At 36.5% G+C, this 22,406-nt stretch overlaps 1 protein-coding gene across 2 annotated transcripts in view; it reads left to right on the forward strand.

Annotated features, from left to right (window-relative positions):
• Positions 1–22,406, forward strand: part of ERBB4 (erb-b2 receptor tyrosine kinase 4) — a 1,058,588-nt gene that overhangs the window by 1,001,839 nt on the left and 34,343 nt on the right. For both annotated transcript variants that reach the window (XM_081813693.1, XM_081813692.1), the window contains exons 21-22: positions 16,961–17,116; positions 19,447–19,522. In XM_081813693.1, coding sequence (XP_081669819.1) covers positions 16,961–17,116; positions 19,447–19,522 — 232 coding nt within the window. The remainder of the gene's footprint in view (positions 1–16,960; positions 17,117–19,446; positions 19,523–22,406) is intronic.

Raw genomic sequence — 22,406 nt, forward strand, 5'->3', positions numbered from 1 at the left:
GCTCAGGTCATGATCCCAGGGTCCTGGGATCGAGCCCCACATCGGGCCCCCTGCTCTGCGGGAAGCCTGCTTCTCCCTCTCCCACTCCCCCTGCTTGTGTTCCCTCCCTCACTGTCTCTGTTTCTCTGTCAAATAAATAAATAAAATCTTTAAAAAATAATAATAAAAAAAATAATAAACTCATCTTCTCTGGGATGGAAAATTCATCAGAATCTCCCTCAGTGATATATTCTGATTTAGGTTAAAAATAATAATGATAATAATACAAATACAGATATTTGTTTAGCCTCATTCTGAGGTTTAAGCAGTATTCTGGGTTTCTCCTCACTTGTCAAATCCCAGCCATGCATATATTCTAAATGAAGTGATCAGTTTTGTAAAGACCATTGTTTAAATGTTCTACTAATCACTTGTGCCCAAAGTTGGATTTTGTTTCTGGGTAAAATCTTAGAGAGCTTTTAATTTTAAGCTTTGAATACCTTATATCTCCTGACCCTGACAGTCATTTACATGCAATCACAATATACATAAACTAAGTTTGGTTGAAGTGCAGTAAAAAAGAGAAAAAAAAATCTGTTAAATCTGAATGGATGGAGAGCTGATTTATAAAAATGTCAGTCTTGTCTGTAGCTTTCATGTGTTTCCAAATAGTCAAAATTAATATGTACTCCCAAGAAGCCTCTTTGTGACTGAATTCAAATAAAGAACCATTATAGTTTAACAGACTTTAATTTTTTGCCAGAAAATACGGTATTTCTACCAGAATATTGATTTAGAAAAAATTACTCCATTTTATTTTCGAATCTTTGCATAAGACTGTGTTTACAGCGCCATTATCCACAAAAGCCTTCCATAGAGTATTTTTTTTCTTGTAATTAAAACAGTAGGAATTAATGACAGGCTGGGGATGCTTGCTGTTTTTGTAATATGAATTGGACCATTTGAATGGGTAAAAAATGTTAATACAGTGATTATTTCAGACTGAGCTAAGTCTTGTCATAAAAGATAAAAGTATTAAATTTGCATTAGATGGTTTAAAATGAAATTGAATACTGTGAAGCCATATAAAGGTAGTCCAACTTTGCCAAACGTTATTACAATTATAAAGAAATATAGAAATTATGATTCAAATAAATTCACTCTGACAGCAAAATAAACTCACTGATTTTTGTGACCCAAGGTCACTGGTTTCATTAAATCCATATATTCAGTTCTTGGCTCTTGTGTGTTTAATTGGACTCCTCTTTCAGGGGTTTATAGTTTTCTTAAAGTTAGGACTTTTTCACTAAATGTTGTATATTGTAACATGGGGAAAAATATCCTCACTTGTTTAAAAGATATATGATAGTTAAAAAAATTAAATTCTGTAGGAGACATGGATCATTTGTTACTATAAATGTAGACGGGATTATTGGAGGCCAAATTGTTAAAATCAACCAAATAGTAAGAGATGCCTTGTTCATATGATAAAAAGGAAAAAAAAAAAAGTAGTCTCTTTTAGTGTCTTACTGTTTTAGAATATACATCTTTACCTGATGCTATACAATTGTAGTCTGATACTTTCAGGTTTTGACATGAGCTTAAAGTTTTTAAAAAATAGAATTCTGGAGAAACTGATTTTATTTTTTAAATGCTTAGATGGGAAGAAATATTTTGTGGCCTATGTATTTGTGGGTGTTAGTAAGAAAGCCTTTGAAGAAGAAACTACAAAATGCATGCTAATGTCCAAAGTCATCCTGAGTTTCTATGGGTTTTTATAACATCCGTGTATTCTTACAAAGACTTGTTTGTTTGTCCCCAATCTGTCTTCCTGTCTTATTTACCTGATAATACCTTTCCCTAGAAGAGCCCAAATATTCCAATTACTTTCTTTCTCTGCTTCTGAGGATGATAAAATACTCAAGCCAGTTGATGCAATTACAAGCTTATGATTTCTATCTGATATTGACCCTAATTATATGTAGTGATCTTCACCCTGTTCTGTGAACTTTCTGTCCCATTCTCCATGGACACCTGCTTTGCTGGTACACACAACGAAATCTGAGAATGTTCTACTTTGGGCCATTTCAAACCTCTTTTTTTGTCTTAGATCTCCTCTCACTCTCAGCATGTGTTACCATTTCCTAATTAACAACAACAACAAAAAAAAAACATAGAAGGACATGAACTTCTGCACTGCTGCTCTCTTCCAGCTCCCGGCTTCTCCTTCATTGCTGATTCAGAGAAAGCCTTGCCTTTCTTCCTTTACAGAGCCTACCCTTTTCTACACTCTTGGTCCCAACACAGCTGCAGTATTTCTCCACCATTTCTTCTCATCCCATATCATCAGCCTCTCCTGACTCATTGGGTCCTCTCATGCATCTTACGTATCAGTTCTCCAGGGATGGTAGGTGAATGACCTCAAACTTGCTTCCTCTTTCTAAAGTGACTGCCTGTTCATTCATGTACTTTTAAAAAGGGGCACAGTTTTTTGTTGACCAGAGTTCCTCAAAACCTTGCTTACCCCTGAGTCTACTGCAATCTAGTGGCTTTCACCAAGGTGAATAATTGCTTTGGACTGATGGTATCCCCCCAAAATGTGTATGTTGAAGCCTGTTATCTTTAAACAGAGCAAAGAACAATTTTATTTAAGTAAAAGAAAAAAAATGAGTTTATTTGGGAATAAGCAGAGAAATTGCAACTGGGGACAAGAAGCTGTGCTAAACTTCAGGCAAGCCTGAAGGGACAAAGGGGAGGTCAGCTTTTATTAGATTTTAGGAGGAAAGTGGGGAAGGTTGTTTTGAAAAAAACATTCATTGGAGAAGAGTTTAAGATCACGGCAGTTTTGCACTGGCTGTAGGCGATGGTTAGTGCGTTGTTGGTGGGGGCAGAGAGGGGTCTTATTTCCTTTTCTTAGAAGTAGGAGATAAAATTCCTATGTGAAAGATGTCCTCCCTTGTCAAAACAATTATCATTCTTCCCGCTGGTTTTGTCCGCTGCAAAAACAGCACGTGCATGAGAGCCCCCTCTTCGGGGCTTCCTGATGCCATTATTTTAAGTGAGATTTCCTTTATTTATTTTCACAAGCCCTAACACCCAATGTGATGGTTTTTAAAAGTAATTAGGTTTAGGTAAGGTCATGAGGATGTGATTAATGACCTTATAGGAAGAGACACCAGAGGGCTGGCTTCCTCTCTCTCTTTCCGCCATGTGAGGACACAGTAAGAAAATGGCCATCTGGAAGCTACGAAGAGAGCCCTCCCCAGGGAACCGAATTGGCCGGCACCCTGTTCCTGGACTTAGCCTCCAGAGCTGTGAGAAGTAAGTTTCTGTTTTGGAAGCCACCTAGTCCACAGTATTTTGTTATGCCACCCTGAGAGGACTAATACAGATTTTGGTACAAAGAATGGGGTACTGCTGTAGTAAGTATCTAAACATGTGGAAGCAGCTTTGGAACTACGTAGAGGCTGGAAGAGTTTAAAAGTATGTTCGTTAAGGGTGACTGGGGTAAGACCTCAGATGGAAATGAGGAACATGTTGGAAACTAGAGGAAAGGTGATCCTTGTTATAAAGTGGCATAAGAATTTGGCTGGATTGTTTGTGTCCTAGTGTTTTGTGGAAGGCAGACCTTGTGAGGGATAAAACTGGATATTTAGCTGAGATTTCTAAGTGAAGTGTTGACGGGGAAGCTTGATCCCTCCTGACTGCTTATAATAAGGTGTGAAGGGAGAGAAACGAATTGAAGAAGGAATTGTTAAGCAAAAAGTAACCAAAACTTGAGGATTTGGAAAATTCGCAGACTATTCATATTAAAAAAAGAAGAAAAAGTACAGGGGTGCCTGGGTGGCTCAGTCGGTTAAGCGTCTGACTTTGGCTCAGGTCATGGTCTCTCGGGGCCTGGGAGTGAGCCCTGAGTCAGGCTCCCCACTCAATGGAGAGTCTGTTTCTCCTTCTCCCCCTGCCCCTCCACCCCTGCTTGTGTGTGTGTGTGTGTGTGTGTGTGTGGTGCACATGCTCTCTCTCTCTCAAGTAAATAAAAATCTTAAAAGAAAAAATACAAAACATGTTCTGAAGTGAACACCAAGGGTATGCCTAGAATATTACTCAGTAAAGAGTTTATGAGATCATATGAGCAGGAACACTGCCATTTTGAACTGAAGGGGATGGAGACAGGAAAAAATGACGAAAGGCTGTTGGATTTTTCGAGCAGCTCCTCATGATAATGGAGCCATTTGGCTCTGAATGTGCACTCTTCTTTAAGAAGAAGAAAAAATGCCTCCGAAAGCAATTCAGAAGTTATCAGAACCACTGTCTTGCTTTTCACATGGCCTCTGTCCAAAGCCATGGGGCTAGACCACCCAGTGGAGCCATGGGGATGGAGTGGGAATCCTTCCCAACTCTGCTGTGGAGACAGGACCACTACCCCACTGGTTCCTGAAGGTAGATCACTGAACATAAGATTATTCTTGAGCCTTAAGATCTGATGGAATTCAGCTTGCTAGGTTTGGGACACATCACCCTTTCTGTCTTTCCTACTTCTCCCTTTTGGAATGGGAATCTATCTTCCACTTGTTCCCCATTGTACTTCAGTAGCACATAATTTGTATGCTTTCACAGGTGACTAGCTGGAGAGGAATTTTACCTCAGGATGAATAATACCTCAAGTTTCATCCCCACCTGATTTAAGTGATATTTAGATGAGGCTTCAGACTTTAGACTTTAGAATTGATGCTGGAATGAGTTAAGGCTTTGGGGGCTGTTGGGATGGAATGAATGTCTTTTGCATGTCAGGACATGAACTTTGAGGGGCCATGGGCAAAATGGTCTTTCTTTGTGGTAGTCTGAGATGACTAATACACCAGTATTTCCATTTCTAAACTCAAGGGTCTCCATTCAGTTATCCTTTTTTACCCCTCTATTGCACTTAACAGTGTCCCCAGCTTCACCTTGAAATTCCCTCTTGCTCCCCAATACCAGTCTGTCCTTTTTCTTTTTTTTATTTATTTTTTTAAAGATTTTTTTTTTATTTATTTGAGAGAGAGAATGAGAGAGAGAGAGAGCATGAGAGCGGGGAGGGTCAGAGGGAGAAGCAGACTCCCTGCTAAGCAGGGAGCCTGATGTGGGACTCGATCCTGGGACTCCAGGATCATGGCCTGAGCTGAAGGCAGTTGCTTAACCAACTGAGCCACCCAGGCGCCCCAGTCTGTCCTTTTTCTTTTTCTGTATATCTGACCATTACTTTTAGTTACTTTTGCCTTTTTTTTTTTTTTTTCCTCTTACCCTCTCAGGTAATAATGATGATTTTCCTGAATTTGATCTGGAAAAATTGCATTCTCTCATCTTGTCTTATGGCTTTATTATCAGTGATAAGCTCCCAGCTTTATTTGCTGCTCTCAACCTAAAATTAATTCTCCAAGTTATTGTCTTAGTCAAACCCTAAACCACTGTTATCTGGGTTAGTATTATAACATCCTAACCAATCTCCTTGATTCTTTCCAGTCTCTTTACCCTTATCTGTTCTTCCCTCAACTGCCAAATCTGATCATGTCAGCTTGTTTCATCCAAACTTTCAGTGGCTCCTTTGTACATCATATTAGGTAGTTACAATTAAGTTAGACAATTATGGCACTTCTAGCCTTTGTCAACTTATGTCCCATCCTCATAGAACTTCTTGTATTTTTTTTTCCCAAGCATACCATTACCTTTTAGGACTTCGTGTTTTGTTTTGTTGTGACTGTCGTTTTCTTAATGCTTTTTATCCTCTCTAGAATAGTCTTACTATATTATAGCCCCAAATTTAAATACCTGTTTTTCACTTAACATCACCTTTTCTGTGAGACCTTCTGGAACAACACGGAAAAGTGTCACATTTCCCTTTCTCTGCACTTTCAGAATAATTCCTTTACATTTTTTATTGTGCCCCTATATCTCTTACACTAACTGAACAATTTGGAAGGAAACCCTTTGTCAACTTCATACATAAAAGTATTAGCAGAGTGCCCAGCGGCACATAACAGCTATTCAATAGATGACTGTTGAGAGAAACAAGGAAACTTTCTTTATCCTTTTCAACTCTATGTAGAGTGAACTGTATACACAAAAAAATATCGTATGCACAATAAGCTAGAAAAGTATCAAGAGAAAATAACACTTGGCCTTTCTTCCTATTCTTTTTAGTAGTCTATAACCTAATGGAATATTCATACATATATACAAACATAAGGTGGCCCCAATTTTCATGCATAATGTATTCAGAAAAGAGACAAAAGTAGAAATCTTAAATGTGAACAATAGATCTACATATTATAGCTGGAATTCAATTACAGATAACTTGAGGGACACCTGGCTATCTCAGTTGGTAGGGCGTGTGACGCTTGATCTCAGGGTTGTGAGTTTAGGCCGCACGTTAAGTACAGAGGTTACTTAAAAATAAAATCTTTTAAAAAAAAAATCTCAAGACAACTTGAGAGTATCGTAAAATATTTCATTTTTCTATACCTTTACTCCTCATGCAGTAAAGTATTTACAGCTTTTTCTCCATGTACTTTAGTTTTCCTCTTTTAAGAACTAATATATGGGGCGCCTGGGTGGCTCAGTTGGTTGAGCGACTGCCTTCGGCTCAGGTCATGATCCCGGAGTCCTGGGATCGAGTCCCGCATCGGGCTCCTTACTTAGCGGGAAGTCTGCTTCTCCCTCTGGCCCTCCCCCCTCTCATGCTCTCGCTCTGTCTCATTCTCTCTCTCAAATAAATAAATAAAATCTTTAAAAAAAAAACAAAAACTAATATATGGTCATTTAGCTTAAGTTCAGTGAGTATACAGACAGTAGCGGTTGAAGACATGCTAATTTCAACATCCTTATTGATTTCCCTATTTGTCTAAATTTTATTAATTTTCGTTTTCCACCCTATTTTCTTTTAAACATCAAGATGAAGTGTCATTCAGATGATTATACAAAGAAAAGAAAGTATACAAGCACAAAACAAAGTTTTGTTGAAATAAAACTGTTGTGGGGCGCCTGGGTGGCTCAGTCAGCTAAGCGTCTGCCTTCAGCCCAGGTCATGGTCTAGGGGTCCTGGGATCGAGCTGCATCAGACTCCCTGCTCAGCTCTGCTTCTCCTTCTGCCTCTGTCCACCACTCGTGCTCTCTTTCTCAAATATATAAATAAAATCTTAAAAAAAAAAGAAGAAATTAAACTGTTGTATGAAAGACAGCAATACTAAAGCATGGTTGTTGGTTGATAGATAATCGTTTGTATTCTAATTATAAAAGTCTGCTTGAGAATGACTGAGAGAACTATAAATTCAAAAGCAAAAATGTTGAAAAATGAGAATCATCTATAAGCAAGTGCTAGACAAATGGGACAGTAGTAATAACTACCACTGTTGAGTGCTTACTACTGACCAGGCACTGTGCTAAGAATTTTACATGCAGTAGCTAATTTAATTCTCCTAACAACCTTATGAGAAAGGTGCTATTGTCATCCCCACTTTGTAGATGAAGATCCTGGCAAACTGAGAAACTAGCATGGCTAAGGTCACGCAGATAGCTGCATTTAGTGAATGGTTGAGCTAATGTTGAAGCCTGGGAAGTCTTATTTTAAAGCTGACACACATACTATACTCTACTGAGCTATCAAAGATGAACAGGAATGGAATGAGAATGACTCTTTAGAGCATGGTTTGTGTGATGTTTATTTTCGGCTTTTTTTTTTTTTATGTGAAGTATTAATTGCATAAATCTGTGAGCGGGAGAGAAGTGCAAATGAAGAGGGCAACTTTCAAATTCTACTTTGGCAGTGTGTATGAGCAGCACCTAGGTTTTCCTACCAGAGTAGAAAAACAGATAGTATTTAGCACAAAAACCCAAAGTTTTCTGCAAGTCAAAATAGTCACTAAGCATGTTGTAATACATATGCAAGTAAGCTTGAAAATTAGCAGATATTTAATATCTTTAAAAAAAGAGCAAGGGATGATATAATAAAAATAATCACTAACAATACAAAATTACTTCCCGTAATATTAAATATTATCCTTTTTGTTCTTCCTTTAGTTTTAATTGTTATAAGACTATATGTTTGTGAATAGATTTATTATTCCTGAGAGTTCCTTCTCTCCTAACCCTGTGATTGAAAGGCAGTAGAAGACAAATGGATGAATAGATGGAGTAGGGAGGGGGAAATCAATCCATCGACTACTATTTATTGACTACTATTTATTGGCTGTCTACGATGTAATGGAATTGGGAAATGTGAGAAGGATCAAACTGAATTAAGTCATCTCAGCAGGAGCGCAGTGTTTTCAGCTTCAGGCAGTTAAGGACTCTTAAGGGTTTAAAGCAAAAGACTGAAAGGTGGTCAGATTAAAACTTTAACTTTTCAGATTTGAAAAAGCCAAAACATAGCTTTGTACTCCCATCCCTCTCTTCGGTGTTTCTGTTAAAAATAATTTTACAAACTACTCAGTCTAGTAGATGAGTGTTCAGTTGGGAATGAGATGTATTCGAGTCTTTTTCTACTCTTCACCTGAAACTGCTGAAGTTGTGTAATATGCAATATAGTCTTTCTAAAGCCTGAGCATAGAAGAGCCAGCCTAATTTATAAATATGTTATTTCTGCTTTATAAAGTAACTTTGATTTAGCCTTACACAGAAAGTTATTTCACAACAATGCTTGATAATCTCAGGGTTTAGTTTGAAATAGATGATAGATGATAGAAGATAGATAGATAGATAGATAGATAGATAGATAGAAAGATAGGGGAAAAGGACATTGTAAGGTCATATAATAGAGTGACATAATCTCCTTGGGAGTGAGGGAAAGCTTTGTGGAGGAAATGACAGCTGATTTGTGATCTAAGAGAGTATTAAATTTACCCAAGTCTGCATCTGAAGCGTGGTAGAAGGAGTCTAGCAGTGTGTGGTGAGGGGGCATTCCAGGTAAAGGGGGCAGTGTGTGCAAAGACAACAGCACCAACAGAATTTTCAGGTTGATTTGAGCCATGGAGTTCCAGCTGAGGAATCCCAAGAAAAGAAGCTAGAGTGACAGTCAAGCTGCTTGAGGACTTTTTTTAGTTATGGGATAGAAGAGGCGGTTCAGCACGTGACAGCATGTGTGTGCATGTGCAGATGTATCAGCGGACCCTGGAAAATGAGACAATGACAAAAATTGCATGGAGTCAGAGAGGAGAATTAAAGACGGATGTATTAGTCCTCCCTGCCTACCTCTTGGACCAAGTCTGAGCCCTTATGGAGTCAGGAGCTAAAGTCAGGGAATAAGTTTTTAAGGGGACTGAGACTAGGGTCTCAAGAATAGCAATTCATGTGGCCAGGGACAAATTACAGCACAGTGTTCAGAAGCGGATAGAGCTCTTCGCTAAGGTAGTGTGGAAGATCACAGGGCTCTCTCAGGGTGAGGAGGCTGGAAGGGCATCATTCACTGTTTACAATTATCATGAGCTGCAGCTTCTCAAGCACCAAGAGATGCCACTAGAAAAACAGCAGTATTTCCACAGCAGCTCCAGCTGCAAGCTTAAAGGATGCAGAGATCAACAAAGAACCCTGAGAAAAAGAACCCAGAAAGTATTCAGGAACGTCAGTGCGGCTCACTGGAGAAACCCCAGAAATATCTGGAAACAGCTTCTAAAGGGCAAATAGCTACAGGTGCTGTGCAGGCAGGTTGGGCCAAGAAACAGTGAAATTTGTGTTATTACTATGACACCACGTATACCCCCAAACTATGAAAACCGCAAAACTCAGATGACAACTTCTTGTCAGTTTAAATACCGACAGACCATTCTCCTCTTAACTGTCATGCGATATCTGATATTTTTATGGTGACATTGGGCTAGAAAATGAGCCATGGCATAAATCAGGAATCCTTTTTCTCTTATTTCCTTATGCAGAGACTAGAGACAAAGCCCTAGAATTCTGTCAAAGAGAGAGTGCAAATTTGAAACAAAGGAAAAGCATCAAAATGGACTTCCAAATCAACTCTAAGAGATTGAAATGAAAACTGAAAGCTGTGCTTCCGATCCTTCTGAGAATTTTAAGGAGGAAGGAACCTCAGCAAGAGGAACCTGGGTAGAGAGCAGGCAGAGGGAAAGTAGCTGGGTGACTTCCGGAGGGGAGTATGTGGGTGCCACCCTAATAAGCTTTACTTGAGCTGGGTAAGCATTTGCAGATGTGGGCCAGGTCCATGTCATCCGAATAAGACAGAGGTGGAACGGAATTGGATGATGCATTATATGTGGGCACAAAATTGGCTCAAATCACATGAGAGCTTTTAGTGTTCTAGGAATTTTGCTTTTTTCAAGGGAAGATACTTACTCTATAATATTCAGCGGTTATAACTAAACTCAACTGCCTGGACTTATAAATGGGTAAACCACACTTAAAAAAATTGTTATTGAAAATTTTTAGTTCTGGGGCACCTGGGTGGCTCAGTTGTTAAGCGTCTGCCTTCGGCTCAGGTCATGGTCCCAGGGTCCTGGGATCGAGCCCCACATCGGGCTCCGTGCTCGGTGGTGAGCCTGCTTCTCCCACTCCCACTCTCTGCTCGTGTTCCCTCTCTTGCTGTGTCTCTCTCTGTCAAATAAATACAATCTTTAAAAAAAAAGAAAAGAAAAGAAAAATTTTAGTTCTGTGTGATGACCGTTTGCTTTGTAATAAGTATACCTCCTAAAATTGATATAATTGTCTTAAGAAGGAAAATGGTATGCACGTATTCCCACCCACTAAACTTTATAGTTTTCAGTCAGTAGCATGCAACCCTGTGAAACTAAAGAATATTAGGAATGATTTGTTTCTGCTCAATTATAACAAAGGCATCAGACGTTCAACCTCCTCCCTATAGTGTCTGAATGTATTTGCACAATATGTGCGCTCAGAGAAAGGCTCGGCTTTTATCTGTTAATCTAGAGGTTGCTGTATTAATAGTTTGCACACTTCATTGATTTTTAATTAATTTCTAAAGAGACACAGAGGATAACTACTACAGCCCACAGACATCTCCGTTCTCATTGCAATCCACATCTTTATTGATCGGCTGCCTAAAGAGCAGAAGTAATCTATTTTAAGTATACTTTTCTGAGAGAGCATGGACACTCTACAATTCACTTGTCTCCTTGTAATCATATTGGCAAGAGGTCAGTGAGAAGGAAAAACGTTAGCATGTTTAGTATTCTCTTGATCCAGGCAGATGAGCTTTTTCACCTGTTATTTATTTTGTAGGATAGCAGTGGTTTCTCACACATGCTTTTTAACTTATTTTTTGTTTGTTTCTTTATTATTATTATTTTGTTTCTTTAAGAGACTTTTGAGTCCCAAGCAGGCTGTCCTGCAAATTCTTTTTTTTTTTTTTTAAGATTTTATTTATTTATTTGACAGAGAGAGACATAGCGAGAGAGGGAATATAAGCAGGGGGAGTGGGAGAGGGAGAAGCAGGCTTCCCGCTGAGCAGGGAGCCCGATGCGGGGCTCAATCCCAGGACCCTGGGATCATGACCTGAGCCGAAGGCAGACGCTTAACGACTGAGCCACCGAGGCGCCCCTGTCCTGCAAATTCTTGCAATGGAAATTTCCAAAAGCTTATGAAGGGGGGGAATGAAATTTCTGAAGAAACATCTGAAGAAAATGTAGAGAACCAGAAGTAAAAAAATCTGTTTTCCCCGCCACCCTCAGGAATCTGTAAATGCTGTCCTCCTTCACTCTCCCTGGTATGCTAATATTACCATCTCAGGTTTAACCCTGAATGCTGCAGGTTTTGCTCTCTTCTACCTATCATAAATATTGTAGACTTCTAAATTTGTCCCACTTCCACTGCAAAGAAAAATTTCTACCTCCTGAACAGCTTTACAAAACTTTGGTATTATTGTTCATTTAACCCAACTACAAACATCAGTTGAGTAATAGTTAAATGTCAGACAGTCTTCAAATTGTGGAAAATACACAGTTGAATTCACAAGTTGGTGGTCTGGAGAAACCATTCTAGGGAACCCAGCAAAACTAAAGAGATTTATTTACTTTGTACAATACTTTTTTCTTCATTGAAATTTTAGAGCAGCCATTGTTTATATAACAATTATTCAGTTATATATGCTGTCTTTGTTAGTTTCATATATGGTTTAGAGTCTATTGACTATAGTTGGATGTATATGGTCATATAATGTAATGTTTAAGTTTGTTGCCTATGGAGTCAAGCTGCCTACAGTCAAATCTTGGTTCTTTCTAAGCTTTGTCTTGCACTGTCACCCTTGGGTAAGTTTTTTTATTTTATTTCTTTGTACATCAGTTTCCTCATCACAAAACAGGAATAATAGTACAGATGTCATTCGGTTCTTGCGAGTTCCTATACACACAGGACTTAAGACAGTCCCCTGGCACAGAGTGCTTAAATAAATATTAATTACATATACATACAAAAATATAAAATGATAACATATGCAGTTATAATGTATTCCTCATATGATTTCAGTGTTTTCAGTCAACAAAAAACCTCTACCTGTTGCATTTTCCACAGTGACTATTACTATTTTTGTTTGTCTAGATTCTCCTACACTAAAATTAGTACTGAACAGATTTTTTTTATATTGTTAAACAAATTTATATCATTTCACATGGTGTTAGTGTTCAATTCAGTCTTGTTTGTAGTGTCAAAGAGATGGAGGTAAGTTTAGTACCCATCAAGTGTGGAATAGACTGTAAATTGACAGTGTATGCCTATGTTATATATATAGGTTTATGAGTTTGTGGATATGATTTAATGCGACGAGAAGAAATAAAGTGGATTTTGTATAGCATCATGCTTCAATCTAAAAAAGTATAAGTAAAACATGTTTTTGTTTAGTGCACAGTACTATTTGTGTATTAAAGATATAAAAATAAATAAGCTTATGGATAATGGATTGGAAGGATGTACACTAAAAACACTATTGTGAATATTTATGATGGAAAGAAGAATGGCATTGGGTTGGAGGGCATAGGGGAACAATGGTAATGGCACACATGGATTATGGAGTATGATTAACTCAAAATTCTGTATACCTGAGATCCTAAAAGAAAACAAAGACAAAAGTCACACACATTGCCTTGAGTTGGCTCCTAGAAAACAGTGTCTAAAACAGATTTGTGTGCAGGAAGTTTTTTTGGCAAGTGTTCTCAGGAGCAATGCCTGTAAAGCAATGAAAAATATTAGGTAGAAGGAAAAAGTTGAGCGATGATGAAATTGCAACAGAGATCTCACCCAATCTTAGGAGAGAGCCCTGGAACTGGAATAGTTCTTCACAGTCATCTAAGGGGGGATGGACTTTATAATTGCATCAGCCAGTGGCTAGGTGTGGGCTGACTCTGAGAAGACAAAACCCCCAGCAAAGCAGCAGTTGGGTTGGAGGTATTAAAGCATCCAAAGTGATGTAGCTGAGAGTTACCAGCAGCCAACACTCCCCTATGAATCCATTGGTCCTGAAGAAGTTTCTGGGCGCTACACCACAGCACCAACTTACATATGTGCCTGTGATACACACACACACACACACACACACACACACACTCAAATATGTTATTGGGAGACTTTTTGAAAAATACATTTCAAATATCAACAAGTATTGTTTTAATTATGCACTATTAAGCTGATGTAAATTTAGCCCTCAATATTTCAAAATCTCCTTACGAACTAGAACCTAACCAAGTTTCTTAAAGATCATAGGTGCAATCAGAAGATGTAAGAATGAACCATGAGTATTAACTCCAAGCTAGTTTAGGACAGCCACATGAATCTGCTTTTCTTCCTCTGAAAAGAATAATAGGAGAACATTCAAGGACAAATAAGCAAGAAACAGAAATTACTTCACCTAACAGTGCTGAGTAGCCAGTAGGTATTTCATTTGGCTATCTTTTCTTTCTCTTACAGTAGTCAAATTGTATTTTTAATAAGAGGGTTGAATTTGAGGTTATTTATTTAGAAAACACATGGTATCTTAGAATATTGAATGTTCTAGGTGCTTTACAAATATGAAGGCATTCAGTCCTCAAGACAATCTTCAGGGTAAATACTATTATTATCCCCATTTAATGGATGAGGAAATTGAAACACACAAATAAATTGACCAAGGACACAGAGCTACTAAGAGCTGGGGTTTATTTCTAAAGTCTGTCATCTTAAACATTGGATGCATGTGGAAACTGTGGTTTCCAGTTTCCAGTCTGTGGAAACTGACTTTTACTAAAACATATTCACGGCTCTCACTAAACATTTGAAGGGAGGCATCTACTCTATGTCTTTACTGTTCTCTGTGTCTTTTATTGGCCCACGATTTAATATTTTATATAGATCTGTTGTACAGTTCCATCTATCACAGAATAAAAATTTAAAGCTAGAGGATACTTCAGAGATCATTTAGGCCAATCTGTCACTTTTATAGGAGAGGTAAAATGAGTATCTGATGTCAAAAGCCTAGTGAACAGCATGTCCAGGATTTCTATCTCCAACATTCAGTTCTGTGTTCTTTCTCTGCTGCCATGAACCAGCTTTCTCTGGTTGAAAAGGCGTCTCAGTTGATTTAATTACGAATCCCCCTTAGTTTCCCTTCATGCACTATTTGGATAAAGTCAGTTACTTCATCCAAAAAGGCCCCTTTCTCCCATTGAACATGCTTATGTCTTTAGCCCTAGCAGTAGAGAGCATTATAGTTGGATTTTTTTCCTCAGGCATAGAATTGCTTTTAGAAGGAAAAGTAGAAAAGAGGAGTGATTTTCATTTGAAGCTAGCTTTCCTGAAGCTTCCTGTGTTATTAAAAAAGCTTCAGGTTATTAGAATAGAAAACAGGAAAAAAAGTGTACTCTTGCTAACTCCAGAGATTAATGCCTGTGAGAGCTGACTGTAGCTTGAAATTTTTAGCTCCACACATGTGTTTGATGAAATTGTCACATGGCCTATATATGGGAAGCAAATATTTATTGTCAAAAATAGTCTGGTCTCTCTTGACTTGCGTTAGCTTCCTGCAGCTGGGCAGAATACATTTTCACATTGGATTAAAACATAATAAGAATGCATTTTTGCTAGACAGTTGTAATTCAAATATCATAAGATTGAAAAGAAGGTCATTACCTTACTTAGGCCTCGGGATCTCTCTGAAGGCTCCCCTCTCATGCACACTTGCTAGGCTCTACTAGAGATGATCCTCAAAACACAACTCTCCTTAAATGCCTTTGTGTGTATCATACCGATTGACTCAAGTCCATATTCCATGTCTGCCCACTTCATTAATAGCTCTGTCCTCCTTCAGTGAACAGATCTTCTCTGACTCTTTTGTTTCCCTGATGTCTAGCACAGTGCCTGAAACATAGTGTGTGTTCTGTCATCATGTGTGGATCTGAATATTAACTCGTTGCCAACACACTTTGCATATTCTGATATGAAGGTGGTAAGAGAGGAAAGATGAATGTTTTTGTGGTCATTTCTTAAAGGGGCAAATAATTGAAAAAAACTTTATCTCCAAGGCAATAAGTCTGTTTTTTGATCCCTTAAGTCATATAAAGGCTATGCGTTTTTAGATTCACTTTATTCTAGGAATTTCCAAGTTGGCATACTCAAACAGAAAGCACTGTTTAGGAAAGAGGACCAATCCCTAGAAATCTCAGTTGTGGGCTGATTTCAGAAAACACTAATACAAATGGTGTTACCCAACGACTGACCAGTTGGATTGTATTAGGCAGTATCTCAACCTGTTGTGTTTAATGGGCATTTATAGTATAGGGTTTGGCCCATGATGCTGTTTGAAGCAATCTTCTCTTTACACTACACTGGGTATACAGTTCTTTTTTTTTTTTTTTCTTTTTTCTACCTGTGTGATTTATGTGTCTGTTTTCCACAGCTTTTGTTTTGATATCAGCAACTGTTAATCCTTCAAAGTCCTGCAGTTGCAATGTTAACTACCAAGAGCTTTGATTTGCAATTGGCATGAGAGTATGCTTTAACCATTTCCTAATAATTCTGATTTGGTTTTGAATGACAAGTTTTTTTCCTCTAAAATCCTCAAATACAGAATTCCTCTAACACTTCAATAAGAATATGTTCACTCTAATCTAGGCCTCTGAGTTTACTTCCTTGATTTTACATCAACCTTTAGTTAAGGCTAATGTTTAATGACTCTTAGTTTCCCTACTGGTAAAGTACAATTAATATTTATTGCTTCTATGGATTATAGATATATACATATGAATATATATGAACTTATATGGATATATGTGGATATATATAATTGTTGGCAATCAGTAATACATTTTATTTTTAATTACTCTATATATTAATGAAGAAAACATATTAAAGGCTTATTTCAAGGTCATTATAAACAATGTAATTTCACTTGTGTGTTCTTATAATGACTACTAATGTCATTGAAGCCATCTAAAAAAATTATAGGCTTTTAATGCCTCTAAGGTATAGTTCATTTTTTGCATAATTAATAAGAATAATATAATTCTTCAGCCTTGATAGAATCTATGATGGTGATTTTGGCACCATTAAACCTTCATATGAAATATTTTTTTAAAAAATTATGGATGGGTGTCTTTGGAGCAGGTGTGTATGGGGAGGATGGCATGAAGCTGGAGTTATTGAAAAGAAAACTACTAGAAATAATGTGGGTCAGTCCAAGTGTGTGTTAGCTTATCTACTGAGAGACACGCCTCACTAGTGAAAGTGTTTGCAAAAGAGTATAAAGTCTCTGAGGGAAAAAAAATGATCTAACATTTAGCTCATGTACAGGTAATTCATTCTTTATAGGACTTTAGGTGATAAAGGCTAAAAGTTATTTGTGGTTTGCTTTTTTATCCCAGGTTTTTCCTAATTTTGAAAATATTCCAGGATCCTGGCTTCGCTTAGAGACATCAAGCACTTGCAACTGAAGGCTAAGAAACTGCTTTTTAGATAAATAGAAAAGCCTAGGCATTAACTGACTATCTTTTTGGAACATGGTGTTTTTCAGGGAATGATGTACTTGGAAGAAAGACGGCTTGTTCATCGGGATTTGGCAGCCCGAAATGTCTTAGTGAAATCTCCAAACCATGTGAAAATCACAGATTTTGGACTAGCCAGACTCTTAGAAGGAGATGAAAAGGAGTATAATGCTGATGGAGGGAAGGTGGGTATCTTTTTAGAACAATATTGCTTGAAAATATAGTATGATATTCTTTTATCTTCTTACATATTATAGGAAGAAGCCACTAAGTCTGAAGTTATGAAAGTGTAAAATCTCAATTCTACCATTTGCCCTCTCTCTCACCCAGGGTCAAATATATCATATATACCAACATCCATTTCTCAAAAGTAGCCAAAATAAGACAGTTCATCTCTAGTGGTCCTTCTGTCACATCCAGTATTGGGAAGTGGGTGGATCCTTAGGCAATTTAGAAATTACACTTTAATCCAGGGCCATAGTAATTGTTTCATTGATCCTAAGAACACAGGACTGACCATACAGAGAGACACAACTATTCTTTCATAGATTAGGGAGAAGCCTGACCACTACCAAGAACCATAATTCATTGGAAAGTTCATCCTTCTATTTAGCTTCTAATCCTCTTACACCAGATATAACAGATTCCTCTTATCTGGCTCTATTTTTTTAAGCTTTACTGTAGTATATGATTGACCAATTTGCTTTATTTATTACCTCATTCTCTCCACCAGAATATAGGCCACTATATCCCAGGGGTCTTAACAGTACCATTCCTCTTCTACTTTTCTGACTCTCCAGCCTCGGGTCTTGCCTGACAACTGTGCTCCTGCCATGTAGTCTCAGTGTAGGCCTTAGTTCCAGCTCTTGTTTTTCCTCGTTAACCCACTGTTTAGACTTGGCTAAGGATATCTCCTCTCCATCTGGAGGTCCTTCTAGCTTAATGTGGGAAAACTTAGATCAGGAGAGGCCAGATGAAATAAGCAAATGCATCCTTAACCTATGGTGACATATAAACACATGCTAACAAAAAAAAGTGATCGATATGTCATTTAAATATGTTTATCATGTGCCTTATTTATATGAGCCATCCAAATATATATTACAAATATTTTGCAATGATGGGCTTCCAAATGCTTAACATTGATTTTTATATGTCATGTAGTATATGATTTTTATATCTTTATAGGATCTCTTATATAACTATGTATATTCAGATCTTATCACAAGACAAATTTTTAAAAACTTCAGTTTTGTAGTATTTCCTAATCTTTCCTCAGTTTTATCAGACTGTTTTGCCTGTTTGCTACCAAATTGTCACAGTTTGAGACCACAGCTTTGAAATTCACTGCAAGATTACACAGTAGAAGTCTATAAATCACATGACTTCACTTGTCTTAAGAACATATAGCTGTAGGATTTGTCTAAAGCAAGATTCATTATAGCTTTAAATGCCTAGTAACCATTAAGTCTTTATCAAGCCACCTGTGATTTAAACTTACTTCTTTAACACCATGTCCGTAGTCCATAAAGTCAACTATCTCCTTGCCTGTAGGGAAATCACTTTCAGTGTGTATTCTGTTCCCTTTCACTGAATACCATGATTCTGTCATACAGTTACCTTGGTGTCACCTTGGTGAGCAGCAAACCTCATGATTTCAAAGACCTATTTAGTTTTAAGCTTTCTACTGCAAAGTAGAAGTGTTTATCTTTATTCCATAGAATCTAATTATATTTCCAGCTATATAATGCTGCCCTTCCTAGTTGAAACTTATTCTGCTGACCCCTCATCAGCAGGGTATGTGAGTAGTGATGTAGATTTGTACTGATCCTCTCACATTCTTTTATATAATTCCTAGTTTGAAAATGGTACATGTTTTCAATCCTGGCTAACCAAGACAAGGGAGATCATTTGTGGCTGGGGAACAAAGCAAGCCTAACTCTGGAATTTGTTATTTTAGGTGTTTCAAGTGACCAACTTATATGAGAGGAAAAAGGTGGGGGCAAGTGTAGAAAGAGACCATCTTACTGGTGGCCAGAAATTTTCTGAGGGTAAAAAAGAATAAGTGAAAATGTAAGGAATCTCATTTTGGGACGAGAGGGTGGGGGAAATGTCGTAGATCATATTTTTAGAAGCACATGTCTTAAATGTTTAGAATTGATATTGTGAGTCATAATATTAACTAGTAACTGAATTAATTGCTGAACATTAATTAAGAACTATAGAAAGTGATACTATTTTACTTTTCATTGTTTATGAAGCTTTTAAAAATAAATATATCTTTAGGTTAATTCACTTTAAGAATTTTATAAATTTCAATTCACTGTTCTCTGTATTGAGAAATAACATCTTTATTATTAATATTATATTTGTATTTTCTATACACACAAAAAAACACAATCAAAAAATACAATTGAGGCAAACCCAGAGACTCATATTTTGGGAAAAGAATATAGGAATGACTTTTTATGTAACTATAAAACTTTTACTTTTTATTTCTCTTTTTATTTCTCAGATGCCAATTAAATGGATGGCTCTGGAGTGTATACACTACAGGAAATTCACCCATCAGAGTGATGTTTGGAGCTATGGTAAATAAATCTTCCTTGTGAATTAAGGGTTTTAAGGCAAAAATAAATATATTAGGCTCATGTAAAATATCTTAAGCCAACTTATTTTATTGTGTTGGAAATACCTACTTATGAGCCTTATTTCCTAAAGGAATTAACTCTTTGCTTTTCCACTTAAAAAAACAAAACAAAACTCTAAATTGTATCATTTATCTGCCTTTTTTATTATTCCTTGGTTCTCTAAAATGTAATATATTAAAATCTCAGTTGAGTTGTCTACCATAACCTTTGGTTTGGTAACAACTTTTCTGATCATTTTGACAGAAAAAAAAAACAGCCAATTTTAGTTTAGGAACAATGTTATAGAGCCTCATAGCCTTGATTTTTCAAAACACTGTTTGAAAACATATGTTAAAAATAAAAGAATGTCTGTTCTATAATAAGAAAGGTTATTGTTGTAACGAAGAACAATTACAGAAAGCAATAAGGTGAGAGCAATAAATGTGAGGGGAGAGATAGGAGAGAAGATTTCTAATTGCAGCTTTGATTTTAATTTACAAACTACTTTGGAATAAACAGATATATTAGAGAATGAATAACATGAACTGGGAAAGGGTGATTTTAAACTTAGAGCATTCATTTAATTGCATTTAACTCAATTGGTGAGATGAGATACTTAGATCTATCTAGCTATTTACAACTTAAGTTCATCCAGGTATTAGTGAGAATGAATCAACACCTTTTCTAAGTTTAAATATGTCACAAAGAACCAATATTTCTTACAAATTAAAAGCATGATGCCCATTTAAGCAAAAAGGTGGTGTGACTTGAAAGCATGGTACAATTTAGTTTACTCAAATTTAAGTCTAGCTTTATCTTTGTTTTTGTTTTTAGAAAAAGACTTAATCCATTCAATCACTAGAGAACTTATACCTCTTATCTAGAAAAGCACAAATTATCTTAAAAAAAAAAAGTTAAGACATTTCTGTAAAGTGTTTTTTACCTCCACACACCTATGCTGTTTGTTTAAAATTTCCACAAAGTCTCCATGTATTCTGCTAAGCTTCGAAGTAGAAAGTGTGCTGTGCTTGAGATATAGACAAGTATAGGAAAACGATTGAAAAATTTTAGTTGTTGAACTGTAAAGACTAAATAGAAACACAAATCTAGTATATATATTACATGAAACAAGTATATATATTACATGATATAGGTTTACAGATTATATTTTGTATGATAGACTTATATGTTACCATATAAATTTTGATATATGATATATATATATTATTTTTTTCTTTTCCTTTTTTCTATGTATGTTTCCCTCAATTAAATGTGACAATCTGCTGCAAGCAATTTTAAACGACATTAAAATAAGTACATAGATAGATAGATAGATAGATAGATAGATAGATAGATAGATTAGTACTCTGCTTTGAAACATAGTCCAGGTCATCAACCCATATCCATAAGGCATTTTAAGATTTTTATGATATATCATAGTTAATTGCAAAAGACATAAAAGGCAGAGAGAAACATAACATTGTTTACAATGCACCTTTGTGGAAAATTGCCACCATTATTTTAATAAAGATGCTATGGTTTATATGTTCAAATGATAGGATTGTAAGTTTTGAGGATGTTTCTAATTCAGTTTTCCTGGGATTGTCTGTCTACATGAGGCCATCTCTTTAACCATATCTTGTGGTCACTCCTGCAAAGATATAATTGGATTATTATTGGCAGAGGTGGGAGTTTTGCTGTTCCTACTTTTGTTTTTATATGTATGTGTTTCTCTTTTTTATATTTCTATTATTTTGATTTGTAATTGCTTTGCATTTTGTTTACATTAGTTCTTTTTTTCAGAAGTTCTGATAGAGATGTGAGAGCATCTATTCTTTTATAACTGCATACATAAGTTAACAAAATGGCCTCATTAAATACATATTCTATAAATATGTATATGTATTGACTGAATAGAAATAGACAGCCATCTATGCACCTTTGCTTCTTTTTTTTTTTTTAAGATTTTATTTATTTATTTGAGACAGAGAATGAGAGAGACAGAGAGCACATGAGAGGGGGGAGGGTCAGAGGGAGAAGCAGACTCCCCGCCGAGCAGGGAGCCCGATGCGGGACTCGATCCCGGGACTCCAGGATCATGACCTGAGCCGAAGGCAGTCGCTTAACCAACTGAGCCACCCAGGCGCCCTATGCACCTTTGCTTCTTAACTTGTTCCAGCCTGTCTCATGGACACTGAATCTTAATTATTGGTTCTACAGAGCCATTCTTTAATATGCAAAATTAAGTAGGATTTAATCAAGATCAAACAGTTAAATTGTGTCACTAGTTACATTTTTATATTATACCTAAGAATCATAAGATAAAAATATTAACAAGAAAAATCAGGTAATTGCTAATGATATTATTATAAAGGATAATTTGAAGTTCACATATACTTTTATATCTTAAACTTTGTATTTTTATTATTAGTCAATGATAACTGTCATGAGCTAAAAAAGACTTCAGTTTGAATTAATAATTCATTACAGATGGAAGTAGGAAAAAAAGCATAGTCCTAATTAATGGACTTTATATTAAAACATAGTTTGTATATTATATGAACCAATCAAAATTTACTTGGTAAGACTCTTATGCACAGATAGCTATTTCTGAACTTAAAATCCTTATCCTTAAGAAATGATAACTTTTTAATTGTATATTTATGAAATCAGAAAGAGGTCTATAGTGTATATATTATTGTTCAAATCAGAATCATTATTATCAAAGTTAGCTCTTTGCCTGCTGGTATTTACAAAGGGAATCACTGTTCTAGTGGTTCAAGAAAGTGATTTCATATCTATGGAATCAACTATTATTGATTCCCTTCAATTTTGTGATGCTTAC

Source organism: Leptonychotes weddellii, chromosome 3 (genome assembly GCF_054177405.1).
Source record: "Leptonychotes weddellii isolate Sample4059 chromosome 3, ASM5417740v2, whole genome shotgun sequence".
Classification (NCBI taxonomy): Eukaryota; Metazoa; Chordata; class Mammalia; order Carnivora; family Phocidae; genus Leptonychotes; species Leptonychotes weddellii.